The sequence below is a fragment of the Peromyscus leucopus genome, chromosome 12, assembly GCF_004664715.2.
Source record: "Peromyscus leucopus breed LL Stock chromosome 12, UCI_PerLeu_2.1, whole genome shotgun sequence".
Lineage (NCBI taxonomy): Eukaryota > Metazoa > Chordata > Mammalia > Rodentia > Cricetidae > Peromyscus > Peromyscus leucopus.
Window position 1 is genome coordinate 78,302,170 of NC_051073.1, and position 15,850 is coordinate 78,318,019.

At 44.9% G+C, this 15,850-nt stretch overlaps 1 protein-coding gene across 6 annotated transcripts in view; it reads right to left on the minus strand.

Annotated features, from left to right (window-relative positions):
* The window catches only part of Txnrd2 (thioredoxin reductase 2), an 89,387-nt gene that overhangs the window by 40,133 nt on the left and 33,404 nt on the right, over window positions 1-15,850 (minus strand). For all 6 annotated transcript variants that reach the window (XM_028854185.2, XM_028854182.2, XM_028854183.2 and 3 more), the window contains exons 3-7: window positions 14,023-14,079; window positions 13,164-13,308; window positions 12,578-12,652; window positions 10,279-10,357; window positions 9,386-9,448 (exon numbers count right to left, since the gene is read on the minus strand). In XM_028854185.2, coding sequence (XP_028710018.1) covers window positions 9,386-9,448; window positions 10,279-10,357; window positions 12,578-12,652; window positions 13,164-13,308; window positions 14,023-14,079 — 419 coding nt within the window. The remainder of the gene's footprint in view (window positions 1-9,385; window positions 9,449-10,278; window positions 10,358-12,577; window positions 12,653-13,163; window positions 13,309-14,022; window positions 14,080-15,850) is intronic.

The window sequence follows — 15,850 nt, forward strand, 5'->3', positions numbered from 1 at the left end:
GCCCAGCGGCAGCCCGCTGAGGTAAACGGGCCGGTGGCAGCGGCCAACAGGGACATTCAGTCCCGGCTGCAGCCGGCAGAGACATTCAGGCCCGGTGGCGGCCCCCAGAGGCAGACAGACCCAGCGGCAGATGACAGGGACATACAGGCCCGGGGGCAGACCGCAGAGGTAGACAGGCCCAGGGACGGAGACAAGCAGACGCAGCTTGGAACAGGGACGCCCCTAACCCCAACATCTGGGGAAGAAGCTATCTCCGTGGGTCAGAACCAGAACGAATCTGAACACTCCGTCTGAGGACAACCCAGGGCCCAGCTGCTGATCCTGTGAAACCCAACAACTTGGAGGTGTTGGTGAGACTACCCTGCTCAGCTGAAACCCATCTGGGAGAGGATTCAGATGCCTACAGTTTAAAGTCTGAAGAAACAAGATCAGCTGAGGAGTTGACAAATGAACAAAATGTGACCTGGGAACACAGAAGAAGGCGCTACCCAGACACCAAACCAGATCACCAGAATCATAAGTATATAATTCACCGATCGAAATCAGCTGCCCCTGAAGAAATAGCCCAATAGCACCAATTTAACCAAGAACCACTACTAAACCAAGACTAAAAATTAGAACAAGAGAGGCACTCTCAGACACAGACACCACCTGTACCTCACAGAGGAAGAGATGAGTAGACGCCAGTGCAAAAATACAGGCAACAACATAAAGACCTATATGGCAACATCAGAACCTAGTGATTCTACACCTGCAAGACCTAAACATACCATGACAGAAGAAACAGAAGAAATCAACCCTAAAAATGACATTAAGAAGATGATAGAGGCCCTTAAAGAAGAAATAAAACATTCCCTCAATGTGGAAATAAAAACTTTCCTTAAAGAGGAATTGAAAAACTACCTTAAAGAGGAAATAAAAACTTTCCTTAAAGAGGAAATGAAAAACTCCATTAAAGAGGAAATAAAAAACTCCCTTAAAGAAATGGAAGAAAAAACGAACAAAAAATGGGAAGAAATCAAATCAAGCCAAGAAAAAGCAATTAAACAGATGCAAGAAACATTCCAAGATCTGAAAAATGAATTTGAGACAATAAAGAAAACACATGCTGAGGGAATGCTGGAAATAGAAATCCTGACTAAACGAACAGGAACTACAGAAACAAGCATAACCAACCGATTGCAAGAGATGGAACAGAGAATCTCTGACACTGAAGACACGATAGAGAAAATAGATTCGTCAGTCAAAGAAAACAATAAAGACAAAAAAGTCCTAACACAAAACGTCCAGGAAATTTGGGACACCATGAAAAGACCAAACCTAAGAATAATAGGGATAGAAGAAGGAGAAGAATACCAACTCAAAGGCACAGAAAATATATTCAACAAAATCATAGAAGAAAACTTTCCTAACCTAAAGAAAGAAATACCTATGAAGATACAAGAAGCTTACAGAACACCGAATAGGCTGGATCCAAAAAAAAAAGTCCCCTCGCCACATAATAATCAAAACACTAAACACACAGAACAAAGAAAAAATATTAAGAGCTGCAAAGGAAAAGGACCAAGTAACATATAAAGGCAAACCCATCAGAATAACACCAGACTACTCAATAGAGACTACGAAAGCTAGAAGATCATGGACAAACCTCATGCAGACACTAAGAGACCACGGATGCCAACCCAGACTATTATACCCAGCAAAACTCTCAATCACCATAGGCGGAGTAAACAAAATATTCCAGGATAAAACCAGATTTAATCAATAACTGTCCACAAACTCAGCCCTACAGAAAGCACTAGAAGGGAAAATTCAACCCAAAGAAGCTAAACACATCCATGAAAAATCAAGCAATAGATAATCCTACACCAACATACACCACAGAAGGACAACACAACACAACCAAAAAAATAACAGGAATTAACAATCACTGGTCATTAATATCCATCAATATCAATGGTCTCAACTCACCTATAAAAAGACACAGGCTAACAGAATGGATAAGAAAACAGGACCCATCCATATGCTGCATACAAGAAACACACCTTAACTCCAAAGACAGACACTACCTCCAAGTAAAGGGCTGGGAAAAGGTTTTCCAAGCAAATGGACCTAAGAAACAAGCTGGTGTAGCTATCCTAATATCTAATAAAATAGACTTCAAACTAAAATCAATCAAAAGAGACCAGGATGGACATTACATATTCATCACGGGAAAAATCCACCAAGATGAAGTCTCGATTCTAAACATTTATGCTCCAAATACAAAAGCACCACATTCATAAAAGAAACACTACTAAAGTTTAAAACGCACATCAAACCCCACACATTAGTAGTGGGAGATTTTAACACACCACTCTCACCAAAAGATAGATCTACCAGACTGAAACTTAACAAAGAAATAAAGGACCTAACAGATGTTATGACTCAAATGGACCTAATAGATATCTACAGAATATTCCATCCTAACACAAAAGAATATACCTTCTTCTCAGCACCCCATGGAACCTTCTCAAAAATTGACCACATGCTTGGACACAAAACAAATCTCAACAGATACAAAAAAAATTGGAATAACCTCCTGTATCTTATCAGACCACCATGCCTTAAAGTTAGAACTCAATAACAACAAAAATTATAGAAAACCCACAAACTCATGGAAACTGAATAATGTCCACCTGAAACATCAATGGGTCAAGGAAGAAATAAAGACAAAAATTAAAGAGTTCCTAGAATTCAATGAAAATGAAAGTACAACATACCCAAACTTATGGGACACTATGAAAGCAGTGCTAAGAGGAAAATTCATAGCTCTAAATGCACACATAAAGAAGATGGAGCAATCCATACCAATGAATTAACAGCACAACTGAAAGCTCTAGAACAAAAAGAAACAAACTCACCCAGGAGAAATAGACGCCAGGAAATAATCAAATTGAGGGCTGAAATCAACGAAATAGAAAACAAGAGAACAATACAAAAAATCAATGAAACAAAGAGTTGGTTCTTTGAAAAAATCAACAAGATAGACAAACCACTAGCCAAATTAACCAAAAGGCAAAGAGAGAGCACCCAAATTCACAAAATCAGAAATGAAAAGGGAGACATAACAACAGACAATGAGGAAATCCAGAGAATCATCAGATCATACTTCAAAAACCTGTACTCCACAAAAATGGAAAACCAGGAAGAAACGGACAATTTTCTGGATAAATACCACATACCAAAATTAAATCAAGACCAGATAAACCATTTAAATAGACCAATAACCCCTAAAGAAATAGAAACAGTCATCAAAAGTCTCCCAACTAAAAAAAGCCCAGGACCAGATGGTTTCAGTGCAGAATTCTACCAGACTTTCAAAGAAGAACTAATACCAATCCTCTTCAAAGTGTTCCACACAATAGAAACAGAAGGAACACTACCAAACTCTTTTTATGAGGCTACAATTACCCTGATACCCAAACCACACAAAGATGCAACAAAGAAAGAGAACTACAGACCAATCTCCCTCATGAACATTGATGCAAAAATACTCAACAAAATATTGGCAAACCGAATCCAAGAATACATCAAAACAATCATCCATCACGACCAAGTAGGGTTCATCCCAGGGATGCAAGGATGGTTCAACATACGGAAATCAGTCAATGTAATACACCATATAAACAAACTGAAAGAAAAAAACCACATGATCATCTCCCTAGATGCTGAAAAAGCCTTTGACAACATCCAACACCCCTTCATGATAAAGGTCTTAGAAAGAATAGGAATACAAGGAACATTTCTAAACATAATAAAAGCAATTTATAGCAAGCCAACAGCAAACATCAAATTAAATGGAGAGAAACTCAAAGCGATACCACTAAATTGAGGAACAAGACAAGGCTGTCCACTCTCCCCATATTTATTCAATATAGTACTAGAAGTTCTAGCTAGAGCAATAAGACAACAAAAGGAGATCAAAGGGATAGAAATTGGCAAGGAAGAAGTCAAACTTTCACTATTTGCAGATGATATGATAGTATACATAAGTGACCCCAAAAACTCTATCAGGGAACTTCTACAGCTGATAAACTCCTTCAGTAAAGTGGCAGGATACAAGATCAACTCAAAAAAATCAGTAGCCCTCCTATACACAAATGATAAAAGGGCTGAGAAAGAAGTCAGAGAAACATCACCCTTTACAATAGCCACAAATAATATAAAATACCTTGGGATAACACAAACTAAACAAGTGAAAGACCTTTTTGATAAGAACTTTAAATCTCTAAAGAAAGAAATTGAAGAAGATATCAGAAAATGGAAGGATCTCCCATGCTCATGGATAGGTAGGATTAACATAGTAAAAATGGCAATCTTACCAAAAGCAATCTACAGATTCAATGCAATCCCCATCAAAATCCCAACACAATTCTTCACAGACTTGGAAAGAAAAATACTCAACTTTATATGGAAAAACAAAAGACCCAGGATAGCTAAAAGAATCCTATATGATAAAGCAACCCTTGGAGGCATCACCATCCCAGACCTCAAACTCTACTATAGAGCTATAGTAATAAAAACAGCTTGGTACTGGTATAAAAACTGACATACGGACCAATGGAATCGAATTGAAGACCCTGACATTAATCCATGCACATATGAACACCTGGTTTTTGACAAAGGAGCCAAAACTATACAATGGAACAAAGAAAGTATCTTCAACAAATGGTGCTGGCATAACTGGATGTCAATATGTAGAAGATTACAAATAGATCCATATCTGTCACCATGCACAAAACTCAAGTCCAAGTGGATCAAAGACCTAAACATAAATCCAGTAACACTAAACTTAATAGAAAAGAAAATAGGAAGCACTCTTGAACGCATTGGCACCGGAGACCATTTCCTAAATAAAACACCGACAGCACAGACCCTGAGCACAACCATTAATAAATGGGACCTCTCGAAACTGAGAAGCTTTTGCAGGGCAAAAGACATGGACAATAAGACAAAAAGACAGCCAACAGATTGGGAAAAGATCTTCACCAACCCCACATCTGACAGAGGATTGATCTCCACAATATATAAAGAACTCAAGAAACTAGACATCAAAGCACTGAACAGTCCAATTAAAAAATGGGCTAAAGAGCTAAACAGAGAATTCACAAAACAAGAACTACAAATAGCTGAAAGACATTTAAAGAAATGCTCAACATCCTTAATCATCAGAGAAATGCAAATCAAAACGACTCTGAGATACCACCTTACACCTGTTAGAATGGCTACGATCAAAAACACCAATGACAGTCAATGCTGGAGAGGATGTGGAGCAAAGGGAACACTCCTCCACTGTTGGTGGGAATGTAAACTTGTACAACCACTGTGGAAATCAGTATGGCGGTTTCTCAGAAAATTAGGAATCGAACTACCTCAAGACCCAGCCATCCCACTCTTGGGCATATACCCAAAGAATGCTGATTCATACCATAAAGATACATGCTCAGCTATGTTCATAGCAGCACTATTTGTAATAGCCAGAACCTGGAAACAACCTAGATGCCCATCAACGGAAGAATGGATGAAAAAAATGTGGTACATATACACAATGGAGTACTACTCAGCAGAGAAAAACAATGAAAGCATGAAATTTGCAGGCAAATGGATGGAACTAGAAAAAATCATCCTGAGTGAGGTAACCCAAACCCAGAAAGACAGTTATGGTATGTACTCACTCATTGGTGGATTCTAGATATAAAATGAACAATCAGACCACAACCCATAGAACCATAGAGGCTATATATATATAGCATGGAGGTCCCTAGGACGACTGTGGCATATAATAAATTTCAGTTTTACTCAATTATTGAAAAAAATAGCCAAATGAATGGAAACACATGAACTATGAACCAAAGGCTGAGGGGCTCCCAGCTGGATCAGGCCCTCTGAATAGGTGAGACAGTTGATTGGCTTGATCAGTTTGGGAGGCATCTAGGCAGTGGGACCAAGTCCTGTGCTCATTGCATGAGTTGGCTGTCTGAAACCTGGAACTTATGCAGGGACACTTGGCTTAGTCTGGGAGGAAGGGACTGGACCTCCCTGGACTGAGTCTACCAAGTTGATCACAGTCCTCGGGGGAGGACTTGTCCTGGAGGAGGTGGGAATGGAGGGTGGGCTGGGGGTAAGGGGAGGGCGTGGGAGGGGGGAGAATAGGGGAACCCATGGCTGATATGTAGAACTGAATGGTATTGTAAAATAAAAAATATATATCACAAAAAAAAAAAAAAAAGAAAGAAAATGGAAGGATCTCCCATGCTCATGGATAGGCAAGACTAACAGTAAAAATGGCAATCTTACCAAAAGCAATCTACAGATTCAATGCAATCCCCATCAAAATCCCAGCACAATTCTTCACAGACCTGGAAAGAATAATACTCAACTTCATATGGAAAAACAAAAAACCCAGGATAGCTAAAAGAATCCTATATGATAAAGCAACCTCTGGAGGCATCACAATCCCTGACCTCAAGTTCTACTATAGAGCTATAGTAATAAAAACAGCTTGGTACTGGCATAAAAACTGACATACGGACCAATGGAATCAAATTGAAGTCCCCGACATTAATCCACACACATATGAACACCTGATTTTTGACAAAGAAGACAAACTATATGATGGAAAACAGAAAGTATCTTCAACAAATGGTGCTGGCATAACTGGATGTCAACATGCAAAAGATTACAAATAGATCCATATCTGTCACCATGCACAAAACTCAAGTTCAAGTGGATCAAAGACCTCAACATAAAACCAGTTACTCTGAACCTGATAGAAGAGAAATTAGGAAGCAGTCTTGAACACATTGGCACAGGAGATCACTTCCTAAATATAACACCAGTAGCACAGACACTGAGAGCAACAATTAATAAATGGGACCTCTTGAAACTGAGAAGCTTTTATAGGGCAAAAGACCCGGTAAATAAGACAAAAAGACAGTCTACAGAATGGGAAAAGATCTTCACCAACCCCACACCTGACAGAGGACTGATCTCCAAAGTACATAAAGAACTGAAGAAACTAGACATCAAAATACTAAACAATCCAATTAAAAAATGGGCTACATAGCTAAACAGAATTCTCAAAAGAAGGATCTCAAATGGTGCTACAGGTCACAGGAAAGTATTATAAGAACTCAGCTGGTTATGGCAAAGCCACTACCTGGAGGGATCAAGGAATTCCTTCAGAGGAAGCCAAATTCCAAGGAGCTTTTGGTGTTATTTGGCTTGTTATATATCAGCTGTATTCTGTTATGAAAATCATGTGTGCCTTCATAGTTTTCCCATTGATTTTTCCCTAAGAAGTGATAACAGTATGGAACAATGTGGAACAGAACCAAAGCTGTGTAAATAGGATGTTATACCAGAGGAATTAATGTGACTGGACTAAAGAGTTCAGTGTGCTGAGATTCTATTTTCCCGAAAATAGTCCTCGCTGCTCATAGTTTTCTCTCCTGAGCCCCTGGGATGTATAATATTAAGGCTGGTCCTTTGATATTATACAAGAAAATGGCTGAAAGACATTTAAGGAAATGCTCAACATCATTAGTCATCAGAGAAATAAAATCAAAACGACTGAGATACCACCTTACACCTGTCAGAATGGCTATGATCAAAAACACTAATGACAGTCTATGTTGGAGAGGATGCAGAGCAAGGGAAACACTCCTCCACTGTTGGTGGGAGTGCAAACTTGTACTGTGGAAATCAGTATGGAGGTTTCTCAGAAAATTGGGAATCGATTGACCTCAAGACCCAGCCCTACCATTCTTGGGCATAAACCCAAGGAATGCTCGCTCAATCATACCACAAAGATACATGCTCAACTATGTTCATAGCAGCATTATTCATAATAGCCAGGACCTGGAAACAACCTAGATGCCCGTCAACTGAAGAATGGATTAAGAAAATGTGGTATATTACACAATGGAGTACTACTCAGCAGAGAAAAACAATGACATCATGAAATTTGCAGGCAAATGGATGGAACTAGAAAATATCATCCTGAGTGAGGTAACCCAGACTCAGAAGGACAAACATGGAATGTACTCACTCATAAGTGGATTTTAGATATAAAGCAAAGAACAATCAGACTGCAACCCACAGATCCAGGGAGGCTACCTACCAGGGAGGACCCTAGGATGACTGTGGCTTATAATAAGTTTTTTATAATTGGTTTTGCCCAATCACTGGGCAAGCTTTAGTGAAACATTTCACTATTAGGATAAGAATTTGTACCATATCAAGCTGATGAAAGAAAATGCTGGCCGTACTTTCAGGAGAGGAGGCTAAAAACTTGTTAGATTATGGATTAGCCTATAGAAAAATATCTGCCATAAATCAAACAGTGAAGGGGAAGATGAATAGGAATCTCACTTACACAACTTAAGTAAAACATAGCTCTCTGAACAGATGAAGATAGGTTTCTTCTGTATCCCAGAATCTAATATATATATAATTCAGCTATTATTTGGCTTAAAAAGCTTATTGGGAAATGTTATCATTTTTACTATTTTCTACAGAGAAAATATTTTCCTGCTTCAAATAACCCTGGACTTTTGAATTATAACCTGTTTTTATGTTCATGCTATCTGTGTATTATTTCTCCTGAAGTTGCATATAAAATGTTTTTACATTCAAAAAAAGGACAAATACTATAGAATTGTATTACATGAAGTATATAGAATACACAAATTCATAGAGACAGAAAGATTAGATGATATCTCAAGATGGAGAAGAAAGGAATATAGAGCAACGATTTCCTAAGTACAGAATCTGTTTTGTGTGACAGAAAAGCCCCACAAATGGACAGTAGTATCAGGACATAATATCATGAATGTAATAAATCAATACAATTAATGTTTAAAAAAAAGCACAGCTATCATATCACCTCTAGGGGGCGCCTGGAATCTGGAGACTGGAACTTTGGAAAGGCGCTAGAGATGGAGGGTGCAGGAGAGGGCAACTCGGAATACAGTGAAACCTATTGTACCTCACAAGAGAACTGTATTTCAGACTTTTCAAGAGTGGGGGAAGAGGAAAGTGAAGAACAAGACTGAGGTCCTGGAGGCCCCGGCACTTTGATGTTAAAGAGAGAAGCAACTGGCTAGCTTGAGGTGCAGGTCACTGGAGCCCTGCTGTTCGGAATCAGCCTGGACAACACAGCTAAACACCGAGGGAGGGAGGGACACAGGAGCCTGCAGTGAGTGATCCTGAGGCACTGCCACGTGAGGGGCCTGAAGACCTGTTTCAGCACAGTGGATTCTGGGAGGCCTGGAAACGGGCAAGGAAAATCGCAGAGGGATGGGGTCGAGGGCCCAGGCAAGGGACACAGCAAGGCACTCACTTGTGTGGGGTACCTCGGCCGCTCTCCTGTAGCGATGACTATGTGGTCAGCTGAGAGCAGGGTCTGAGGATAAACAGAAAACCGTGGGTCAAACAGTGCCGTCGGCCGCCAAAGGCTCAAATGCCTGCGGGTGGCTGGGCAGTGGTCCCTGGGTCCTCTACTGTGCAGTGTGGATGCTGTGCCCGTATCTCTGCATCTCACAATGTCCACAGAACAGGAGGGGCAGGAAGGTTGTTCCAGCTCCAAGCACTTTATAGTGTACAAGGTCTTTGCAAATACCATGCCCCTCAGAGCCCACAAACACTGCAGGAAGGGAGCGGCTGCCATCTCTGTCATTACCCCAGGCTGCAGGACAGTCAGCTATGCTGAGCTGCTTAACGAAGGAACTGTGCAGCTGAAGACTCACGTTAGGTAAGCCTTTTTGTCCCTGAGCTATGTCCCCAGCTCTGTTTGGACTGTGTGTGTGCACGTGTCTGTGTGAGGGAGCATGTGTCTGTGTGTGTACATGTGTGTGCATGTGTGTGTGTCTGTGTATGCAGAAATGTGTGCATATGTGTATGTGAATGTGTCTATGTATTCAGGAATGTGTGTGTGTGTGTGTGTGTGTGTGTGTGTGTGTGTGTGTGTGTGTGTGTCTGTGTCTGTGTCTATGTCTGTGTTGGGGAGACATGGTCCCACTATAGAGCCCAGGGCTGGTCTGGGACTCAAGATCCTGTTTCTGCCCCCTAGTGCTGGGATCTCAGGCTTGCCCACTGCACCCGGCTGTGACCCGTGTACCAGCTCTAAAGAGGTGTGACCTCAAAGGCAGCTGTTAACACCAGAACACCACCCAGACCACACCGCACTGGGATCAGGCACCAGAGGAGCCATGAGAGGCACCAGTGGACACTTACTTCCTTCCCACCTTTATCAATACCGCAAACTGTGTGTTCGTTCACAAAGCTGGCTTTGATGTTAAAGTACTTGACTTTCCTGAAATACAAAAACAAGGTTTTATTTTTTATTTCAATTTTTGAGACAAGGTCTCATGTATTCTCCTGTAGCATCAAGCCCAGTCTTAGTTAGGTTTCTGCTGCTGTGGAAACACACGACCCAACGCCCCTGGTGAAGGAAAGGGTTTGTTCTGCTTCACATCACCATCCCTCACTGAGGAAGTCGGGCGGGGTCCTGGAGCAGGGCTGAGCCTCTAACCACGAACAGGTGGTGCTGACTACCGCCTCGCTCAGCTTCTCCTCTCTTTTTGCTTTTTTTGTTTTGTTTTGTTTTGTTTTGTTTTGTTTGAGACAGGGTTTCTCTGTGTGGCTCTGACTGTCCTGCAAATCCCCATGTAGACCAGGCTGGCCCTGAACTCAGAGATCTGCCTGCCTCTGCCTCCTGAGTGCTGGGACTAAAGGTGTGGGCCACCATGCCTGCCCTTCAGTCTGCTTCCTTTTATAACCAGGGTTACTAGCTCAGGGATGGCACCATTCACAAAGGGCTGGGCCCTCCCCCTTCAATCAGTAACTAAGAAAATGTCCTTCAGGCTTGCCTACAGCTCCATCTTATGGAGACATTTTCTCAACTGAGGTTTCCTCCTCTCAGATGAGTCTAGCTTGTGTCAAGTTGACATAAAACCAGCCAGCATATGCACTATGTAGCCAAGGATGACTTTGAACTCCTGATATTCCTGCCTCCACCTCCACGGTGTCTGTAAACCCAGGATTACAGGTGTGCACCACCACACCTGTCTCTAAAATGAAGGCTCTTTCAACATCCTCCGAGACTCAGCCTCCAGGGCTGGTTAGCCAGACAGTGCCCTGCAGGCTGCTAGGAGGCAGACTCTGAAGCTAGGCATCATGCACACGAGAAACAGACACATGTAAAGATTTTGAGACACAAGCTCCAGCCCAGGACCAGGGCCAGCTGCCTGTAGCCTGCCCCTCGCCCCTGGCAAGTGTGAGTGGGAAACTACACTGGAAAGCAGGAGCACCCCGCCTGTCACTCTGGCTTCCCTGACACACGGCAACCACACATGTCAAGACAGGGACAGAGCCATGATTGGCACCGTCCTGAGAGCCCCAACCTGACCGGCCTCCCAGAGGGAAGGTCCATGAAGTGTCCACCATGTGTGTCACCCAAGAGGCCAGGAGGGCAGGCACAGTGAGGCTGTGGCATGGTGTGGCCAGGTGTGTGGTGGGCAGAGCGACCCATCTTCCCATTTGAAAGGCCCCATGGTAGCAGTAACTGTCAGTGTCCATGTGCCTCTCCCTGGCCTCTCACAGACACATGACAACCACGCAGCACTGGAAAGATGGCTCAGTGGTTAGAGGCACGGGCTGCTCTTCCAGAGAGTGGGGTTTGAGGCCCAGCACCATCTGTAACTCACCTGTAACTCCAGTTCCCGGGGACCCAACACCCTCTTCTGACCTCAGTAAGCAACAAGCACACAAGCGGTGCACAGATATACATACAGGCAAACACACACACACACACACACACACACACACACACACAGATACACACTCACACAGCACACACACATGCACACTCACACACACACAGACACACACACAGAGACACGTACACAGAGAGACATACACACAGAGAGACACACACACTCATACACACACACACAGACACACACGCACACACGCACGCACGCACTCACACACACACAGACACACAGACACACACACACACACGCACTCACAGATACACACTCACACACACAGACACACATGCACACACACACGCACTCACACACACAGACACACATGCACAACACACACGTGCACACAGACACAGAGAAGTGGAAACACCCTCCTGCCCCCATGACCCTCTGCTGCCCGACTTAGGGCTCACCAGGCTCTCCCTCCAAACTGTTGGGGGCCACAGTGGCCTGCCTAAGAGATGCGTCCTGTCGGGCCAGCTCTCACTGCCCATCAGTCCAGGCCCATCGCAGGCCCAGGCCGAGGGCTCTGCTGCGGAGTCACCCTCTGCCCCAGCTCCAGCCAGCACGGCCCTTCATGCTGCCATTTCCTCACTTCCCACAGCACTGACCAGTCTCTGCCCCGCCGCCGCCACGGCACAAGAACCGTCCTGTTCTCACTGCCAGGGACTGTGCTGCACGTGAACACCTTCACGGGCACAGAACGACTGCGTGGCCAGGAGGGTGGCCCTGCCAGGGCCACTGAGTCCTGGGAGTTTCAGTACCTGTCCTGAAGTTGGACTCGGTGACCCCAGTTCAAGGACTTCACATGGTTTTGCACAGCTTCTGCCATCTTCCTCCTGTTGACACACACACACACACCCATGAAATCTGCAGCGGTATCGAGAGAAGACTCCAGAACTTCAGGAGAGAGCTGTGGTCATTTTACTTCCCTGTATGTTTGGAGGGGGCAGGGTTTCGCTAGGTAGCTCAGGCTGGCCTCAGACTTAAGATCCTCCTGTCTCAGCCTTCTGATTCCTGGGCACCAGGTGTGCGCCACACCCGGTCTGCTGAAGGCCTGAAGCCTGACACTCGCCCCCAGGCCGCCTGTCTCTGACCAGGCTTCGGGACTGTAGAATCCTGGGCTCTCTCTACCTGGGGAATTTAGTGTGTTCTTCCTCCAGTGACGACCAGAAGGGCCTGGAGAGTGCTCACTGTGTCAGCTGCCCTCGCCCACCACCGCCACCACAGCCATCACCACCACCACCACCACCACCACCACCACCAAGCCCGACCTAGAGCTGCTCCCTGGGATAAGCGGCAGACAGCAGATCTCCCTCTCAAGGGGACCCCACAGCAAGGCCTCCTCACCAGTTGTGCTGGATGGGCTGGGCCACCTCCCAGCCATAGTGGTCAGCATCTTTGATCATGTCCCCCAGCAGTGCGGCCTGATGCATCAGCTTTTTGGGTATGCAACCCACGTTGACACAGGTGCCACCAAGGCCCCACCTGGTACCTGGAATGTCAGAAAAAGCATGTGTGCATACGCATATATGTGTGTGTGTGTGTGCGCACATGAGTGCGTGTGTGTACATGTATGTGTGTTGCAGGGGACAAAACCCAAGTCTTTGCACATACCAGGGAAGTATTCTGTCACCAAATCACCCAGGCCCTGGTAGGAGTGGATTTGACTTCTCACATAGGGGAATGCAAGAGGCTTTTACTCTACAGGCTCAGAATGCCTTTAGGGGGTTGCTATTTTGTGACTTGAACTTGGCCCAGGGGAACCTTCCCATGTGGATTTGTTCCCTCTGTCTATATTCAGAGTCATTTTTAAAAAATTTTTTTGAACAATTATATTTATCCTTTTTGTGAATATGGGTGTTTTATGCACATGTATGTGTGTGAACCACATGGGTGCAGTGCTCACAGACACCAGAAGAGGGTGTCAGATCCCCTGGGACTGGAGTTCGAGCCAGTTGTGAGGCACCAGGTGGGTGCTGGGAATCGAACTTCAGGCCTCTGGAAGAGCAGCCAGGGCTCTTGACCACTGACCCATCACTCCAGCAGTCATTTTCTCAATAACAATGTTATAGAAATGTCTGTATGTTGATCAGGACCCCTAGGGAGACTGGGCAGCAGGGAATGAGTCAGTGTAAGCGGAAGGTGAGCTGTGTCCCTACTATGCACCCCTTTCTCTAGGACGGAGGGCTCTGTCCAGGCTGCCTACCTCGGGGGGAGGGTTCCACATAGTCAGCCACTGCCACCTTCCTTCCCAGCTGAGCAGCTGAAATGACAAAGACATCCACAGGTGAGCACAGCCAGAAACCAGCATGGAGCTTCCCAGGAGCCCCTGAGGTCCAGGAGGAGGCAGGGGGTCCAGGCCAACACCTGGGCGTGGAGGCCAAGGGCGTGTGCTGTTCCTTCTCCTTGTCCATCACCGGCCCTTCCCGGTACCCTCCCGGCTTGCTGCCTCTCTGCAGACTCCAGCCTTCACACCCGCACTGAGGCAGTGCTAGGATGGATGCCCCCTTCCAGACTCCTGCTCCCACCTACTGTAGGCTTGGAAGTTCAGTGTGAGCACAGTCCCCACAAACAGCACATGACATCAGCCTCACTAGCCATCTACAGAACGGCCATAACACACAAGGAACAGATGTCAGCCAGAGGTGAGCCGGGGAACTGGAGCGGGTGGGAATGTATGACGTTACTCAGCCATGAAGAGGGACATCCTGAGACACACTACGTCATGAATGAACATAGGTGACACCACAGTCAGGGAAAGAAATAAAAGATCACGGATGACCCCATCGATATGAAGTGTTAAGAGTCCGCTGAGACGGAAGCAGACAGCGGTGACAAGGCTCAGGGAGGGCGACTACAAGTGAGTATGAAGTACCCAGGGGAGATGAAAACATTCTAAAACTGTGGCTGTGGCTATGAAACCCTGTGAGTATACCAAACCCCGAAGAACTCACTTTAAATGAGCGGACAATGAATATGTCACATATCTCAATAAAACAGCAATAAAAAAGGAGACTCTTGGGGATAAAGATGTGACTTGCCACAATAGTTGGTTTTTGTCAACTTGACACAAGCTCAAATCACCTGGGTAGCAGGGCCTCAAGTGAGGAAATGCCTCCATCAGAATGGCCAGGCCGTGGGATATTCTTGATTAATGATTGTTTGGGAGGATTCAACCCACTGTGGTCAAGCCACCCTAAGCCAGGTAGTCCTAAGGTTTATAAAGAACAAACTGAGCAAGCCTGGGGGACAGTCCAGTAAGCAGCACTCCTCCACGGCCGCTGCTTCAGCCCCTGCCCGAGGTCCCTTAACTACAGACGGTGGCATAGAAGTGTAAGCCAGATAAAAACCCTTTTCTCCCCAGTCTCCTTTTTTGTTTGTTCCTTTGTTTGGTTTTTGAGACAGGGATTCTCTGTGTAGCCCTGGCTGTCCTGGATCTCATTCTGTAGACCAGGTTGGCCTTGAACTCACAGAGATCCGCCTGCCTCTGTCTCCCGAGTGCTGGGATTAAAGGCGAGCGACACCTCCGCTAGCCCCCAGGTTCCTTTTGATCAGAATGCTTTATCGCAGCAATAGAAGGCAAACCAGAAACAGACGCCAGTCTCGGGACTGTGAGATGATACTGCTGTGAGACCTGACCATGGTGTTTTGGGGGTGGACTGTGGAAATGTTTGAAACTTCAGGCTGGAAAGCCATTGAGTGGTCAAGGAGAGCGTAAACGGGTGTTGTGTGGGAGCTTTGGGGAGAAATGCAGAAGATGCAGGCCTGGCTTAGGATGTTTCATAGGAAGTCTGAGAGTCCCTCAAAGACTCTGAGGGTTGTCCATGTGATATTACCATCGAGACTCTAGGTTTCTGATCAGTTGTCGAGAAGAATCAGTTGTGACTAAGAAGAGACCTGCACTGCTCAAGGAAGACCTTTGCTTCACTTGCACAGTAGATGCTGGTCAGCTGGAGCTGAGATATCAGTTAAGAGACCAGCAACATTGACCAGCAAAAATCTTTCGGGGAGTGTTTCCTATAGATCAACAGTCA